This window comes from Leptodactylus fuscus, chromosome 2 (assembly GCF_031893055.1).
Source record: "Leptodactylus fuscus isolate aLepFus1 chromosome 2, aLepFus1.hap2, whole genome shotgun sequence".
NCBI classification, from domain to species: domain Eukaryota; kingdom Metazoa; phylum Chordata; class Amphibia; order Anura; family Leptodactylidae; genus Leptodactylus; species Leptodactylus fuscus.
In genome coordinates this window covers 162,195,060-162,211,175 of record NC_134266.1, presented here as the reverse complement: position 1 = coordinate 162,211,175, position 16,116 = coordinate 162,195,060, and the positions used below count along the sequence as shown (strand labels likewise).

The 16,116-nt window shown below is 39.5% G+C and overlaps 1 protein-coding gene across 1 annotated transcript in view; it reads left to right on the top strand.

Moving 5' to 3' along the window:
* Positions 1-16,116, top strand: part of LOC142194099 (zona pellucida-like domain-containing protein 1) — a 51,323-nt gene that overhangs the window by 17,326 nt on the left and 17,881 nt on the right. Inside the window, exons 3-5 of the mRNA XM_075263124.1 lie at positions 4,314-4,495; positions 6,497-6,569; positions 14,263-14,360. Of these exons, the coding sequence (XP_075119225.1) occupies positions 4,314-4,495; positions 6,497-6,569; positions 14,263-14,360 (353 nt within the window). The remainder of the gene's footprint in view (positions 1-4,313; positions 4,496-6,496; positions 6,570-14,262; positions 14,361-16,116) is intronic.

Below are 16,116 nucleotides of genomic sequence, written 5' to 3'. Positions count from 1 at the left end.
CTCCTAAAGAGGCAGATAGAGTTGAACTCATTGCCTTCTGCCCAGAACAGCTGGACTGTATCAAAAATGTGTGATTGTGCCACTCAATCCAGGACGGCAGAGGGCCCCCACAACAGTAGGACCTGTTGTGGATGTACTGTTTGCCGTATGGTTAAAGCTGCCCTGTACGACACCTATATCTCTCCATTCTCCCTGTTTATGTAAACGCTGTATATTTTTTTTCTGGCTGCCTCATACAACTATATACATTTTTTCTGATACAATTAATCTGCCAAATGTATTTACTTTGTTTTTAAGTACCTATTGTATTATTTGACCATGATTATTGATCATCATTTATGAACCATAGTCACATAATTTTTATAATTACAACCATTTAGCTAGTTGTACATTTTGAGAATTCTCACAATATCTATAACCATAATATGTATGAAAATAGAACAAAATTTGTGTATTCTTTATAGTCTACAGATAATGAAAACATTCTAAATATAAAAATAAAAACAAATGTTTATAAGTCCATATGATTGTTCTTCTTGATCCAACAGTTTTTTATTTCACAACTTTTGATTTACTTTCGATCGCTGCCATTACAATTGACTTCTATAAATGTAAACCTCATATTAATATTTCTCTCATTTTATTTGATTGGCTTTAGAAGCTCTTTATTATATATTATCATATTATATTATATATTATATTATCCACAATGCAGTCAGTTGCAATCAAGAAACCTTGGCATCATATCAGCTAAGAATTTATGACAAATTATTTTTCTTCTGCATTAGAAGAAATTATACAACCAAAGTTTTAATAACTTGCAATTCCCTTGAAGTGGAAATTATAGAACTAAAGTTGTGATGAATTAAACTATAAACTTTGAAGTGGGATTAAAAAAAATGAGTTGTGATCAAGAGAAAGACATTTGGATTTAAAAAATATTTGTTTTATTTTTTAGGATTTCTTTTTATTTTTCGTGGGTCTTTTGTTATTAAAAAAGAGGCAAAGGACTGAAAAGAAGGGAAAGGGTAAGTAAATGTAAATTACAATTTGCTTAATTGGGCACCCTGACCCTTCTTTATCATTATTAAACAAGATAGATACATGTTAGCAAATAGATATATGTGTTTACATGAGAGTTACAAATAACAAATTATTTATAATACCGCGCTATACAGCATGAACAAGATGGACACAGCGTGGCTCTGGAGCTTTGAATTTCTAAACCCCATGATCTCCTAATATCAAGATCCCCAGGATACACTTATACATCCATAGATTTCAGGCACTGTCTGTTCTTATGTAAGATCTCAGTTATAGGTCATTTTTGCCAGTTCTCCAGTGCTCATACAGAGAAGCTGTCATTACAACTGAGTCAGCTGTGGCGTGCAGCTATATAGGTAACTCATTTATGAGAACTGATATTTTATTTCTACTGATGTGTGACTGGCAAGATTAATGTGGTGCTTTAAAATGAATCTACAATTCCATGTAAATGTTCTTGCTGTGCCTACATTATTATAGTGACTGAATCAGTGCTGAAGTATGCAATATCTCCAAGGATGTACCACAATGTAGGTAATAGATGTGCTCTCATGAGGATTCAGACTACTGCGAGCATTACATTCTGAAACATTTTGGAAAATTCTTAGGTTTGGGTGCTTAAACAACACAGGAATTAGATAAAAACCATGGTTGTTTTGGACATGAGACAGGAGTGTTATATTTAAAAAATGACAGCTAAGCCACTATGTCACAATAATTGAAGATCCTAAAATATGGTTATCTGTTGTTCGAGTTCCAACCCCTGTTAGATGTTGTGGGAATGTAGCTAAGTAGAAGCAGTGGTGTAGCCCCAAACAGTCAAGACAGAGACAAAATATTTAGAAAAAAAAAAAAAAAAACAGGAAAATAAATAAACCTTGACTTCAGGCACAAAATGAGCAAAACAAAATACCGCCTTAACTTCAAGCAAAAACAAAATGAAAACCTGCTTGTTTGAGCGTTTGCCTAAACGGTAATGTTAACGTAACCATACCTGTGGCTTATTACCAACCACACGAATAAAACAAGCGCAATATAGTCTCACCAAAATCAGGGTTACAGGACAGAACCACACATCTCCTTTCACTCCATGGACCTGCATTGGAGTCCAGAATCTGCAGCCTTTTTCTGGCCCAGTAATGACCCAAAGACTCACACCTCGAGCTGAGGCCTATTTCAGATCTATCCTGGACCACACATAAGTTAAAAACCTGGGGGAGATATAGCAAGATTTCAGCACCCTTCCTGTCACCTTCGCATAATGTGTATACTTATTTACAGTGTTTACCAAAATTGGTAATGCCCTGGTGGGTGCTGTATAGGTTGCAAGAAAATGTATTGTTCAAGGACTGTCTAAACGTGGTATAATTGGCTTTGGATATGATGTCTTCTACCCATCTGACAGGTTCATGGATAAAAAAGGTTCCACTCTCTGCATGTATGGAAACACATTTTCACACATGTATTATATTTACATAATCTAGAAGCACTACAGTAAGACTACAATTTCTGTTGTACAATCCAAACCAATGGCAGATCACATTACTTAGAGAAGCTGATTCGTTAAAGAGAATTTTATTTATGCAAAAATTCCTTCCTTAAAGAGGACCTTTCACCACTTTTGGGCACATGCAGTGTTATATACTGCCAGAAAGCCAACAGTGCGCTGAATTCAGCGCACTGTCGGCTTTCCCGATCTGTGCCCGGTGTAAAGAGCTTACGGTGCCGGTACCGTAGTGCTCTATGGTCAGAAGGGCGTTTCTGACCATTAGCCAGAGACGTCCTTCTGCCTCGCGGCGCCTATCGCGCTGTGCTGTGGAGCGGGGAGGAACGCCCCCTCCTTCTGCTCACACAGCTCGTCCATAGACGAGCATTATCAGGAGAGGGAGGGGGGAGTTCTTCCCCGCTCCACAGCACAGCGCGATAGGCGCCGCGAGGCAGAAGGACGTCTCTGGCTAATGTTCAGAAACGCCCTTCTGACCATAGAGCACTACGGTACCGGCACCGTAAGCTCTTTACACTGGGCACAGATCGGGAAAGCCGACAGTGCGCTGAATTCAGCGCACTGTCAGCTTTCCAGCAGTATATAACACTGCATGTGCCCAAAAGTGGTGAAAGGTCCTCTTTAAAGAAGTTGTCCATAATAAATAAAAATTCCTGCACTAATCTAAACACCCTCCCCCTGCCTACTTTCTAAATTACATAATTTAGCAAAAATGTGTAGTTACCCATATCCCTGGGGCTGTCACATTTTCTGGTTATCTGGTGACGATCCGCTTCCCAGTTTACAAAAACAGAATGTCACTACTACTTCGCCTCTCTACCTCATCATACTTACCTCTCTTCCTTCCAGATTTCCTCCTGCGAGGAACAGTATCTCCTTCTGTGGTGTCTGCCCACACATGCACAAAAGAGCCAAAGTCCCTGCTTTGTGCTGTAGCCAACACTCCATCTCTATTGCACAAGAGTGGGAGCCTGAAGGAGCTGTTCCCTGTAGAAAGAAGTCTGGACATGAAGAAAACAGGTAAGTATAATGAGGTCGGGGGGTGGGCTGAGTTAGTTGGGAAAGGCTAGTAGTGTGTGGGATAGCTAGGGAGAGGGTGTTAGAGTGGGAGGGGGAGGACTGAGAAGCAGATAGTGTGAGAGCTCATAACTACTATGATACATTGCATTTGGTAAGCCAGCAGGAATCTACACCACGTAAACAAATGCAGAAGATGCTAGGAGCTCCCAAAATCACTCAAAACACTGCTAGAGGTATATGGGTGTACTTATTAACCCATTAATAGCACTAACAGACCTTTTTTAAAAACATATTTTTTTCCTGGAAAACCCCTCTAAGTCATTAGTTAGGTTAGGTACACAGGAAAGAATGTCTGATTTTGAGGTGGATTTCAATGGGAGATTGTGACGGGCGCTTCTTTTTCAGTATGCTAAAAAAGGAGTATCCTAGTAAATTTTCCTGCGGTCTCCAGTTTCAGAAGATCATCAGCACTCTTTCTTTTGGAATTAGTTAGGCACACTTAAAAGCACCAAATGGTATTTAAAAAGTCACAAACCCATGGTGTAATATGGAGGATGATCAATCCCTTCCCCGAGTCTCATTCTTAGTCGTACTAATACTAATACATCTTTTGCATGACTATGGTGTAAGTCGAAAATAAAGCAATAGTAGATTGCCAATTTTGTTTTGTTGCTGTTTAGCATATTGTTAAGCCTTGCAAACTATTTTTTTTTTTTTAATTTGCTTTGTGGTAACTCATTTATAGGTGTCAACTGTACCTGGAGTGAATGCTTATGGGGATGCTTCAATGGTACAAATAGGAAATATTTCAGGATATATAGACACACCAGACCCTCCAACAATTATTAGCTATTTGCCTGGACTTTTGTACAAGTTTAGCTGCAGTTATCCATTGGAGTATTTGGTCAACAACACCCAGCTTGCTTCGTAAGTACATATTTTAAATATATAACAGCTTATGACAATACTCATAAAATGTTCTGGCGTGTACTTTAATTTGAAAATTAAAAATTGGTTATTTTTTAAAAAATTATGTATTTAGAAGAACATACTGGATAAAATGGGTTGTGCAGGATTAGAAAACATGATTGATTTCTTCTTCTCACATTCCTTGGTCACATGGCAATGCTACAGCTCAGTTCCATTAAAATGAATGAGACTGAAATGCAATATGGTCATATGACCAACGGATATTATGTCAACAAAAATCAGCCATGTTTTCTAACCCTGCAAAACCCCTTTAATTGTTAATGCAACAAACAAAAAAACTTCATTATTAGTAATATTTGTCTCCTAATGTATCATTATAAATCAGTTCCTTCTTGACAAATATTGATTAGAAACCGTGCAGCACCTTGTCACGTTGTTAGATTTTTGCTATTACTAGATTTGCGCTATTGTTGAGAAGCATCAGGTTATAAATAGACATGGGTGTACCTCTCAGGATTCATTTTGTTTTGGGTTTGCGTGGCTCAGGTACAATATTTGTTTCAGGTCGAATAGCTTTGGTACGAACCCCACCTTAAAATCTCACTCTAAGGACTACTAGAGTATCTATCTATCTATCTATCTATCTATCTATCTATCTATCTAATTTTTATCTGCCCCTATTATCAGGTACATGCTATACTTGCATGTTTACATTTTATAGGCATTATTGAGATCCATTACATCATGACACCAATCATGCTATTGCAACCACTACTTATAACCTACATTCCATTAGATATCCTGTACAGTTCTGTCTCCTGCTTACTATGTCCAGCTGTGTGAAAGCAGTGCAATTAACTATAGTGGCTATAACCAAGTTATGAAAAATGTCATTCAATTGTTGCGTATTGTATTACAGTTTGTATAAATAGAATTTATGAAAAGAGTTGAATGACTTTGTATATACTCTGATCATTAGATGCAGCCATTCTTATGTCCGGAGGTGCAGTCACTATTCTGATGGTCTTCATTAGAAATAATGCTCTTTTATTGAAACGTATAAGCTATTTAAGGAACAAGCTCTATGCAAACAAGGAACTGACAATGAATACTGGAAGATTTCAGTTCTGAAGTCTGCGGATTTGTGAATGCAGCTCTGGATCATAAAAAGGCTGTAACTCACAGATATACAAATATAATATATTTATGAACATGACATACATGTACAGTTATTAACTTTAAATGGTTTCTATCCATACAATGCCCCTGTGATACCAGTAAGAGAAACCAAACCAATTGGAACTAGCAGTAGTGCAATTGTAGGCTTTAGGTTTATGAATACAAGCAATGATAACTAAGCTAAAAAGTAATAATGAAAATTGTTTTATGTTTGTCAAAAGCCTTTTAACTTTTTTTGTAGTAGCTTATCATCTTATACTGTCACTCAAGGTGACAAATCCGTTAACAACCAACAATTTAGGATCAGCTATTATTAATGTATTAACAAGTCTCTCCTGTTAAGCATCTAATAGACTTTGTTAAAAAATTACCTGCGGCTTCTAGAAATGTGCTAATCAGTTTGTAGAATTATTTTCAATATGCAAAGGTCCTTTGTCTCATAATCTTTCAATATATCACCAGGCATAATTGCAAAAATATCTCATTGTCCAATCACTAATTTAATACATTTTCAGCCACATTACCATTTGAAATCATAGCGCATGACTCACAGTCATCAAATCTCATTGTGTGTGTTGACATGTTAATTTAAGCCTACCAGTAGTGACGTCCAGGACATTTTTTACAGTGACATTTTTATTGCATCTTTTAATATGCTTTAGTTATACATAGAAGTGGTTATGTTGTATTGACATAAAATTAACTGTATCAAAGAAAAAAGTCTACTTAATCTATAAACAGAGGGCTAAATAGTAAAATGAATGTGTGTCCTAAAGAATTTCATTTTAACAGAGTATAATTTCACATTTATCAATGTAGATCTTCAGCTGCTATTTCTGTAAGAGATGGGAATGGTACATTCATCAGTACATTGAATTTACTTCTCTATAATGTAAGTATAAACAATATGTTTTCTTGTTCTATCTATTTGGATCTTGTAATCACTACCTGCAATGTCCCAGAAGAAAATAAAACCTCTTGTATACCATTTAAATCTACTAAAGTATAGCTAATTTCTCCAGACCTACAGACAACACAAAACAGCTACTTGGAAATTGTTGGTCTTTGGTGATATATACAACTATGGTGATGGGCATAACATTGTTTATACGGAAGATTGTCTCATCATGATATCCTGCTACTGATGTGATATGATAATATGATATCCTGTTACTGCTCAAACCACAAGCATTGCTGATCTGTAAATAGGTGTGATGCATTACATACATAAGACTCTAATGTCTTAACCCAGATTTTGATGCAAAAAGTGACATTTTAATAGTAGAATCGAAACTTATGTCAAATCTTTGCTGCAAGACGTTTCCGTCTTCCCTAAGGAGAGCCTTTGTAGCACAGACCATCATGGAGTCAGGGATCTGTGCTTTAACTCCTATACATTTTATCAGGTCACATAACCTGGCAGAAGAGAATTATTCATATAGAGAGGAATACCTAAGTAAGGTAATATTGGCTGAAATATATATTGGGGGAATAGGTAAATAATGAATGAATAAAAAAAAATCACTTGTACTCATAGTAGGAATATAATTTCAGCCTGCCTGAGAGGTTAGAATACAAAATTACTAAGAGGCTTATGGTGTTTAATACATTTGGCATATATCTCACCTACTGTTCTTCCCACTGAGTGACATAAAAAATACCAGCCTTAATAAATTCAGCCCATGGGTGTAATTTAACAAATCCAATTTCTCATAAAATCAATTCAATATACTATTGCATTGCTAACAAAAATCTTCAAAGGTGGAAATTCACTAAACAAACAATGGGTAGCCGCACATAGACATGTATAGGATATTGCTTAGTGACATAATATCACAAAACAATTGTCTGGAAATGCTAACCATCTTGTGACAAACATATTAAGTAACATCCATCCAAGAGGAACGGGAAGGATGGAAAGATCTGTGTTTTCACACTGCACTTAATTCCACTCTTTCAACATCTCTCCTTCTAATATTAATGTCTATTTTTATTCTGCAAGCCTACAGATATACACTAGTTTATATCAGCCATGCTTGTTAGTGTTTTATGGATACATAGTAGACATTATCTCCTGCATTTAAAAGGTAATTACGTTTTTAAGAAACATAGTTTAAATCAATAAAACAATTGCAATATATTTTTAAAAGGGTTTTTCTGAAAAGATGAAATATGTGAAGGGTCTTGCTGGGCAATCTGTACTAAGACTACTGTATATAAGTCTTCATATGGGGATTCCTGTCACGGGATGGTTAGAGTCGGCAATAGGCAATGTGTAATATATATTTCATGTGGAATGTATTCTCTAACCTGTTGTAAACATCAGTGTGTAGTTGGCTGATTAGGGTCTAGTGTGTTAGCACATTGTATGCAAATACCTCTAACTAGTGAGGACCAGTGAGGACAATGGGTGGAGATAATCTGATCAGTGTCTCCAAGAAGATGTTGGACGGTGCATTGTCCATAGTAGACAGGGAGTCTGCTCTCCTTGGTATAGGTGAGGGGGGAAGGATCTGTGACTCAGCCCTTCCCACCCACAGATATAGGAAGTAACAGTTTAGTATATAGATGTAGCTGCAGTTAGTATGTGTTAGCCGGCCTGTGCACAGCTCTGCAGAGAGCCAGGACTTAGTTACAGGACCAAGGAACCAAAGTTATCATTGGATTGTGACTTCTGTGGACTTATTGTTATTACGGTTGATGTGACCGCCACCGGCTACTAACTTTGTGGATTACAATAAATTGCTGTTGTCTCCCGACCTCTTGCGTCCGTGTTGATTCAAAAGACCATCCGGAGGAAGACGTATACCTTTGCTCCGTGACAACTGGTGGCAGCGGTGGGATCAACAGCGGACAGCGAGATGGACTACAGCAGCTCAGCGATTAATGGAGCCACAACCTCAGAATACAGGAACTGGACTATGGCAAGTCTACAAGTAAGGGCCCGGGAACTAAACCTGAGTTACCAGGGAAGAACGAAAGATCAACTGATCGAGGCACTGGAGGAGATGACCCTGCAAAGCGACCATGAGGAGGGCTGCCCCCAGGAGACTGGAGAGATACGGGAGTGGCAGGTACAGACCCAAAAGAGCAGATGGGTTGTTTTGTATGAGGAGGAATTGGCAGTGCTGGGGCTAGGAGCAACTGCAGAGCAAAGGAGTAGAGCATTACAGAGGGCTCAGGAAACGGAGAAGGAGGAACAGAGAATGGCGCATGAAAAGGAAAGAATGGCGCATGAAAGGCGAATGGCTGAGATAACTACGAGGAATTATAATCAAACGCCGACCCCCAGCCCAACAGTGAGAGAACCACCATATGTCTCCCATAAACACTTCAAGACCTTTGATGAAGCGGCTGGGGATGTTGATGGATATTTTCAGGACTTCGAACACCAGTGCCACCTGATGGAAGTCCCAGAGAAGGATTGGGTCCGGTATCTGGTGGGGCACCTACGAGATGGGGCTGCGGAAGCTCTCAGAGCCATGGACCCTAGTGATCAGCGGGACTATGAGGCCATTAAAAGAGCGGTGCAGAAGTATTATGCAGTCACTCCAGAGACCTACCGAGTTCAGTTCCGCTCTTTGTCTTACAATGGGGGAAGCTCCTTCCACATGTTCGCCCACAAGTTGAAGCAAGCATGCAAGCGCTGGCTAGAAGGAGAGGAGGCTGTCACAGTCGATAAGATCCTCCAAGTCATACTTAAGGAACAGTTCTTTTCCCAGTGCCCCGCTGAGATCCGTGAGTGGGTGCTGGAACGGAACCCAGCCACAGTTGAGCAAGCTGCTTCTCTTGCAGATGAGGGCCTGACCATCAAGCCGCAGTGGAAGAGGTTGTTTGCAGAGGAGCGGAAAACTACCACAGTCCGCCAGACACCCTTCAGCCAGCCACCCACCTTTCGTGTCCGGCCTCAGGATTACAATTCCCCCTCTACCCCTGCCCCAGCCCATCGGCCTCCAGCTATGAACAACCCTGTCCCTAGACAACGACCCACTGGAAGAATGCTAGAGCGCAGATGTTTTGGGTGCGGGCGGCCTGGACATTTGCAAGCTAGTTGCCCTGCTAACATGGGGGCACGGGCCACCGTGGCATCCCGGCCTATTCACTACCTGGGAACCACCCCTAGGACAGAAAGTTTGGCCCCATTTCCAGATGACTCCATGAATGACCCATCTGTTCCACCTCCAGGGGTCTATGGGATTCAGCCTTCCGCCACACATCCCGCAAACCTTCAGAGGAAGCACTTGCAGGAGGTCCTACTGGATGGCCGAACAGTTGTTGGATTCCGGGACTCGGGAGCTTTCCTAACGGTAGCGGACCCCCGAGTTGTGCGACCCGAGGCCCTAGAGGAGGGCCCTGGCATTTCTATCAAGTTGGCAGGGGGTACTCAAAGACGTATTCCTAAAGCTACCGTGGAACTCGACTATGGTTATGGACCAAAACGATGCACAATTGGTGTGATGAGCGGGCTGCCGGCCGATGTTCTGTTAGGCAACGATGTTGGAAATCTACAGTGCCACTTTGTGGGAGCAGTGACCAGAAGCCAAGCTCAGAGAGACGCCAACATGGATCGACCGGATTTTCTGCCAGATGCCAGCCCTTCAAACCTACAACTTTACCATTCAGTACCGCCGAGGGAACCAACACCAGAACGCAGATGGGTTATCCCGGCAGGAGGACATATGAGCTATAGAGACTGATGTGCATTCCCCAATTTACCTGTGTAGGCCAATTGTGTCATGCACATGTTTTGAGAGGGGGAGGGGTTGTCACGGGATGGTTAGAGTCGGCAATAGGCAATGTGTAATATATATTTCATGTGGAATGTATTCTCTAACCTGTTGTAAACATCAGTGTGTAGTTGGCTGATTAGGGTCTAGTGTGTTAGCACATTGTATGCAAATACCTCTAACTAGTGAGGACCAGTGAGGACAATGGGTGGAGATAATCTGATCAGTGTCTCCAAGAAGATGTTGGACGGTGCATTGTCCATAGTAGACAGGGAGTCTGCTCTCCTTGGTATAGGTGAGGGGGGAAGGATCTGTGACTCAGCCCTTCCCACCCACAGATATAGGAAGTAACAGTTTAGTATATAGATGTAGCTGCAGTTAGTATGTGTTAGCCGGCCTGTGCACAGCTCTGCAGAGAGCCAGGACTTAGTTACAGGACCAAGGAACCAAAGTTATCATTGGATTGTGACTTCTGTGGACTTATTGTTATTACGGTTGATGTGACCGCCACCGGCTACTAACTTTGTGGATTACAATAAATTGCTGTTGTCTCCCGACCTCTTGCGTCCGTGTTGATTCAAAAGACCATCCGGAGGAAGACGTATACCTTTGCTCCGTGACAATTCCTATCAGTTTTTATGCTGGTATTAATCAAATTATGGATAAAGACATATTTTGCATTTCTGCATTTTAGGCATTGGTCATGTACAATAAGGAGCAGTTTCCCTCCCCCCATCCTATCCATTGCTGATAATGTTATGCCATTCTGTCAGGAATAACTATCCAATTGCAGACAAAAACCTGAGAAAAGCCCAAGTGACCATAATATAGGAGATCCAGAATTCAGGAACATTGGACTGCAAATACATGCAACCAAGCGGATAAAACACCAGAAAAAAAAACAAACATTCTAATAGCACAGTCAGTAAAGCTGCTTGTTGGCCCATCTGTACAGATACAAGAACAGAGAAGACCTTTCTTATATTGTTAGTTGTGAGATTTGCAGAATCAACAGTATTTTTAACACAGCAACAGTTTGCAGACATGTCTGTGCAGACTGAGAGTAGAATCACCCATTCCCATCTCCATTCACTGTGTGAAGGGATAAAAGAGCCACCCCCTACACTCACTCTGATAAGCAAGATGGATTGGAGTGTATCTAGGGATGGGCTTGCTTAGTAACCAAGAAGTGAAAAGTAAATTGGCTAGAAAGGAAACACCTAGTGGCTGGAACTTTAAAGAGATTATTTAGGCAGAAAGCAGACATATTTCTAATTTAATTACATTACATATCTCTTGCTCTACTTATCTGGTTTTATCCCCCTTATCCCTCCTAAATTGGCATCAGTTTGAAATCTCCAGCTTACTGAAGAATGAGATTACATGTACCTATAGAGATCCTGTTGGGAGAGGAAGGAGGAGGAATGAAGTATGACAGAGAAGAATAGAAACACACAGAAATAAGCTGCTGAAGCTAACAGAGAGTTTTCTATCTCACTCCAAGTGCTTTAATCACATCTAAAATGTTCAGCACTTCTTTATAATGGCCTCTATAGTGATGCTGTTGCTGAGCAAGTACTACTAATGAAAATCATCATAGCAGTAGCTCAGGGATAGCTGAGAATTAGAGATAGAATCTGAAAAGGCGAAAACAGCTAAAAATGCAGAATACAAGCCATATAATGGCCAGGAATAGTTTTAGGATATGATTGAATCACATTTTGACTGCCCACTAAAACCATATTCAGAGAGATGCCAAATGGTAAAAGAACTGTTTACTTTGGGTTTGCTTTTTTTTTTTTTTTTTTTTTTTTTAAAGGATGTTCATATTTTATTATCAGAAACAAAAGTGTAGTTGACAGCTGCTATAAAAATGGTTGATAGAGATTTATTAATAGTGCTGTAGAATGCATCAATTTATTAGACTGGAGAAAACTGTACAAACTGTACTAATAGCTCAACTTACTAAGCATGTTATTCATAGATTTCGCACCATCCCACAGCAGCCATATGTTTATACTAATAGTGTGAACCAAATGATCTTATATTTTTTTATAAATATTACCCATTTGCAAGACAAAATAACTCTGATAGCAATATAGATAAGTTCTCCCCTACCTTTCCTTTCGGCTAGACATATCCAGATATGTATATCACAAGTTAGGCTGCTTTTTGAAATATACTATGATTTCATGACAAGTTATCATAAAGTATATAAGCTAATTATGATATTTGTAGGCCGAGTGAGCTGCAGCCTTTTATGGTTTTACTAGCACCCCATGATATAGGGTTGAATTGGTTTTCTGACACATTGGAATCCTTAGCTACAGTAAATTGGAGCTTGGGAGTATAGACACATCCACAACTGATCATAACGTCAGACTATGTATACCTTGGAAGAATATGCATTTTGTATCTCATACAATTATCAGACTGCAGCCTTGTCATGGAGGGGGTTAGAGGGATGGACATTGCTGTCCCTGCCTGGGAACATGTCATACCTGCCATTGCTGCTTCCCTGAGCTCTCTTTCATATGGTTAGTCAGGGACATGATTTTTAAAGTTCTGGTCTTTGTTTACCGTGTTGCAATGATGATCTGCCTCATTAACCATGTGACTTCTGCAGCCAATTACTGGACTCACTAAGACCAGTGATTGGTTGCAGTGATCATGTGGGTATTCGGGGATGTCATCTCTATAGCAGAGACTAGTAGAAAGCATGGAATAGGAGAGATTTAATAAGTGAGTAATAGAACGCTTAGAATTTTATGACATTTCCTGATCCTTGGCACAATTTTGATTATATTGGAAACCCTTTTAAGTATGATCATCTCATCACTCTGTTGAAAAATACAATATATTAAAACGATCCCTTACTGAGTCTCAGCGCCTATATCTTGGAAGATATTACGTAACATAAACTAGCTATGCTATTAAAGGATAGTACACCATAGTATAATCAGTAAAACTGTCATGGAAATGCAACTTAAAATTCAAGTATTATGTTATATAACCTTATATAACATTGCCATGTATTGAAAACATGAATAACAACACTACCATGTTTCTCCAAAAGTAACCCTAGCCCAAAAATAAACCCTAGCTAGATCCCTCAAGTATTTTGGAGTAGGCTTGAAATATAAGCCCTACTGCAAAAATTAAGCTCTAGTTACAGTTGGGTTTAACTCTTCCTGACATTTGCTGTACAATTATTTTGGATGCTAGGTCCTTAAAGATGGAGGTCGCTCTGCTGTAGAGTAGCCACCATAACTAATAATATAGCTAGTAATGTGCACCGGAGAGACGATGACTCTGGTTGCTGGTATTGCTGCTGTGACCCCCCCACCGTAAAGTATTACAACTTCACCCCTGGGGCTGGTCCCCACCGCCACTATACCTGTTACATTACAGACAGGCTCCCACGTGGCAAGATCACCGGAGCTGACCTGTTCCTTTGACAGCCTGAAGCCTTAGGTTTCCAGGGCTGTCATAAGAATATTACTATTGAGGCTGGTCAATGACAAACTGCCATTTATTTGCTCTTTTGCCTCTGATAAACATTGGAATAAAAAGTGATCAAATGTGTAACTAGTGTTCATGAAAAAAATTAAGACCTACCCCGAAAACAAGCCCTAGCCCTTTTTTCAGAGCAAAAAATAATATAAGATCCTGTCTTGTTTTTGGAGAAACACGGTAGAAACAAACACACATACACAGTCATCCTTATCTCTTATACCATTCTGTTCTTCATTCTACTAAGGAACAATACTTGTAATTGGTTGCCATGCATTGCTGGATAGAGACAACTTTGCCATTGTTCTTAAAATGAATTCTAATCAATAATGTGTACTACTACAGGATTCAACCTACAGCCAGCAATTGCTAATTCCAAGCACAGGATTGCCATTGAAAACAAAAATATATGCGGCAGTGAGAGCAACCAACCTTGACGGACGGTATTTTGATGCAGCTTTTATATTGTTCCTACTTGTTTTTTGTCTTCTGTCCTTGTATATGAATGATTCAGAAACCATCCTGTGTAGATGTGGAATGTGCCTAGATGCCGCTACTTGTAAATATGCAAGGATAAGCCCTAGAGTCACCGAGGATACAGAAATACCTGAACATTAGCATTTATCAAAGTGTAGTCTTGTCACAATATCACAATTTTATATGTAAACACATAGCATAGAAATAGCCAGCAAATATCACTTGCATGTAATGCATATTGTATATTGAATCTCTTTTCTCTTAAAAATAATTACATCCAAATATCAAGGAGATTTGTCAGGGCTGGCAAGGCACAAGGGCAACCTGACTGTACAGCTGAGGATCATTATTGGGAAGTTGCCAGCGCCAGTCAGATTTGCAAATGCCAACTTGATGATGAAATTGTCATAGATGTGACTATTCTCTAGGATAGCATAAATGCACATTCCTTTCATTATTATAGATATTATTATAGTTATTCCTACACTATCAGACTTGAAAATGTGTCGAGATTTCACCAAAAGAGATGCAACAGCTTCAAGAGAGATACACTTTGAACCGTGCTTCTAAAATAAGCCTATATATGTGAAAACATGAAATATGGGAAAAATCGCACTAGAAAAACTAGTATGTTTGAAACATCTATTAAGCTGACCAAATATGAAACCCTAAATAGGATAACTGAAATCATGTACAGCAACAGATCATTTGTCTATGGATTGGACATCTAAAAAAAATCTCTTACTATTCTAAATGAAAAAAAATCAGGCATATAGAATACAAATATCAAAATGAAATTATTGTTTATTTACTTCCAGATATTCTGAATATAAAGCTATAGAAAGTTAAATACAATGAGCCTCATGTACCAAGCTGTCCCCAGCTGAGGGCCCCTTCACACGGAGTAAGGGAGGGTTCACACGGTGTAACGTGCCGCGTGATTTGGCATGTCTACGCCGCGGGAGCCTTTGCGGGCCGTACACGCTCCCGTTGATTTCAATGGGAGCGGGGATCGTATGCGCCGCGCTAGTTTGCAGCCATGATTTTGCGGCCGCATACAATCCCCGCTCCCATTGAAATCAATGGGAGCGTGTACAGCCTGCAAAGGCTCCCGCGCCGTAGACGTGCCACATCACGTGGCACGTTACACCGTGTGAAGCCTCCCTAAACGCGCGTATATTTTGGCAAAATACACGTGTAAAAAATACAACGTGTAAAATAAGACTCCCATTGACTTCAATGACATTTTTTTACACGTGTAAAAAAACATGTCAAAATACACGACAAAATACACGTCAAAATACACGCAAAATACACATGGCCAAGGCACTATGTTGCGGAAACTTGGCATTTTGCCTGCAGTGGACTGCAAAAAAAATAAAACTGCTTTTTACAGTACCAACAAAGTGAATGAGATTCTGGCTAATCCCATCCACACAATGAGAAAAAAAACTGCAGAAGAATCATGTTTTCAAAAATGCACTTGCTTCTGAAAAGCACAGCATGACAATTTTACCAGTAAAAACACTGACATTTCCTTATAGATTTAATAAGGTAAAAAAAAAAAGCAAAAATGCAATAAAAAATGCTGCAGAAAAAACGTAATGCGTTTCCGCTGCATTTTTTTCCTATCAGTTTCTAGTTGTCTTTTGCAATGTTGGCTAAAGACCTATGTTGCAGAAAGATAAAAGGTTTTGGCTGCTGTGAAAATATAGCAGAATA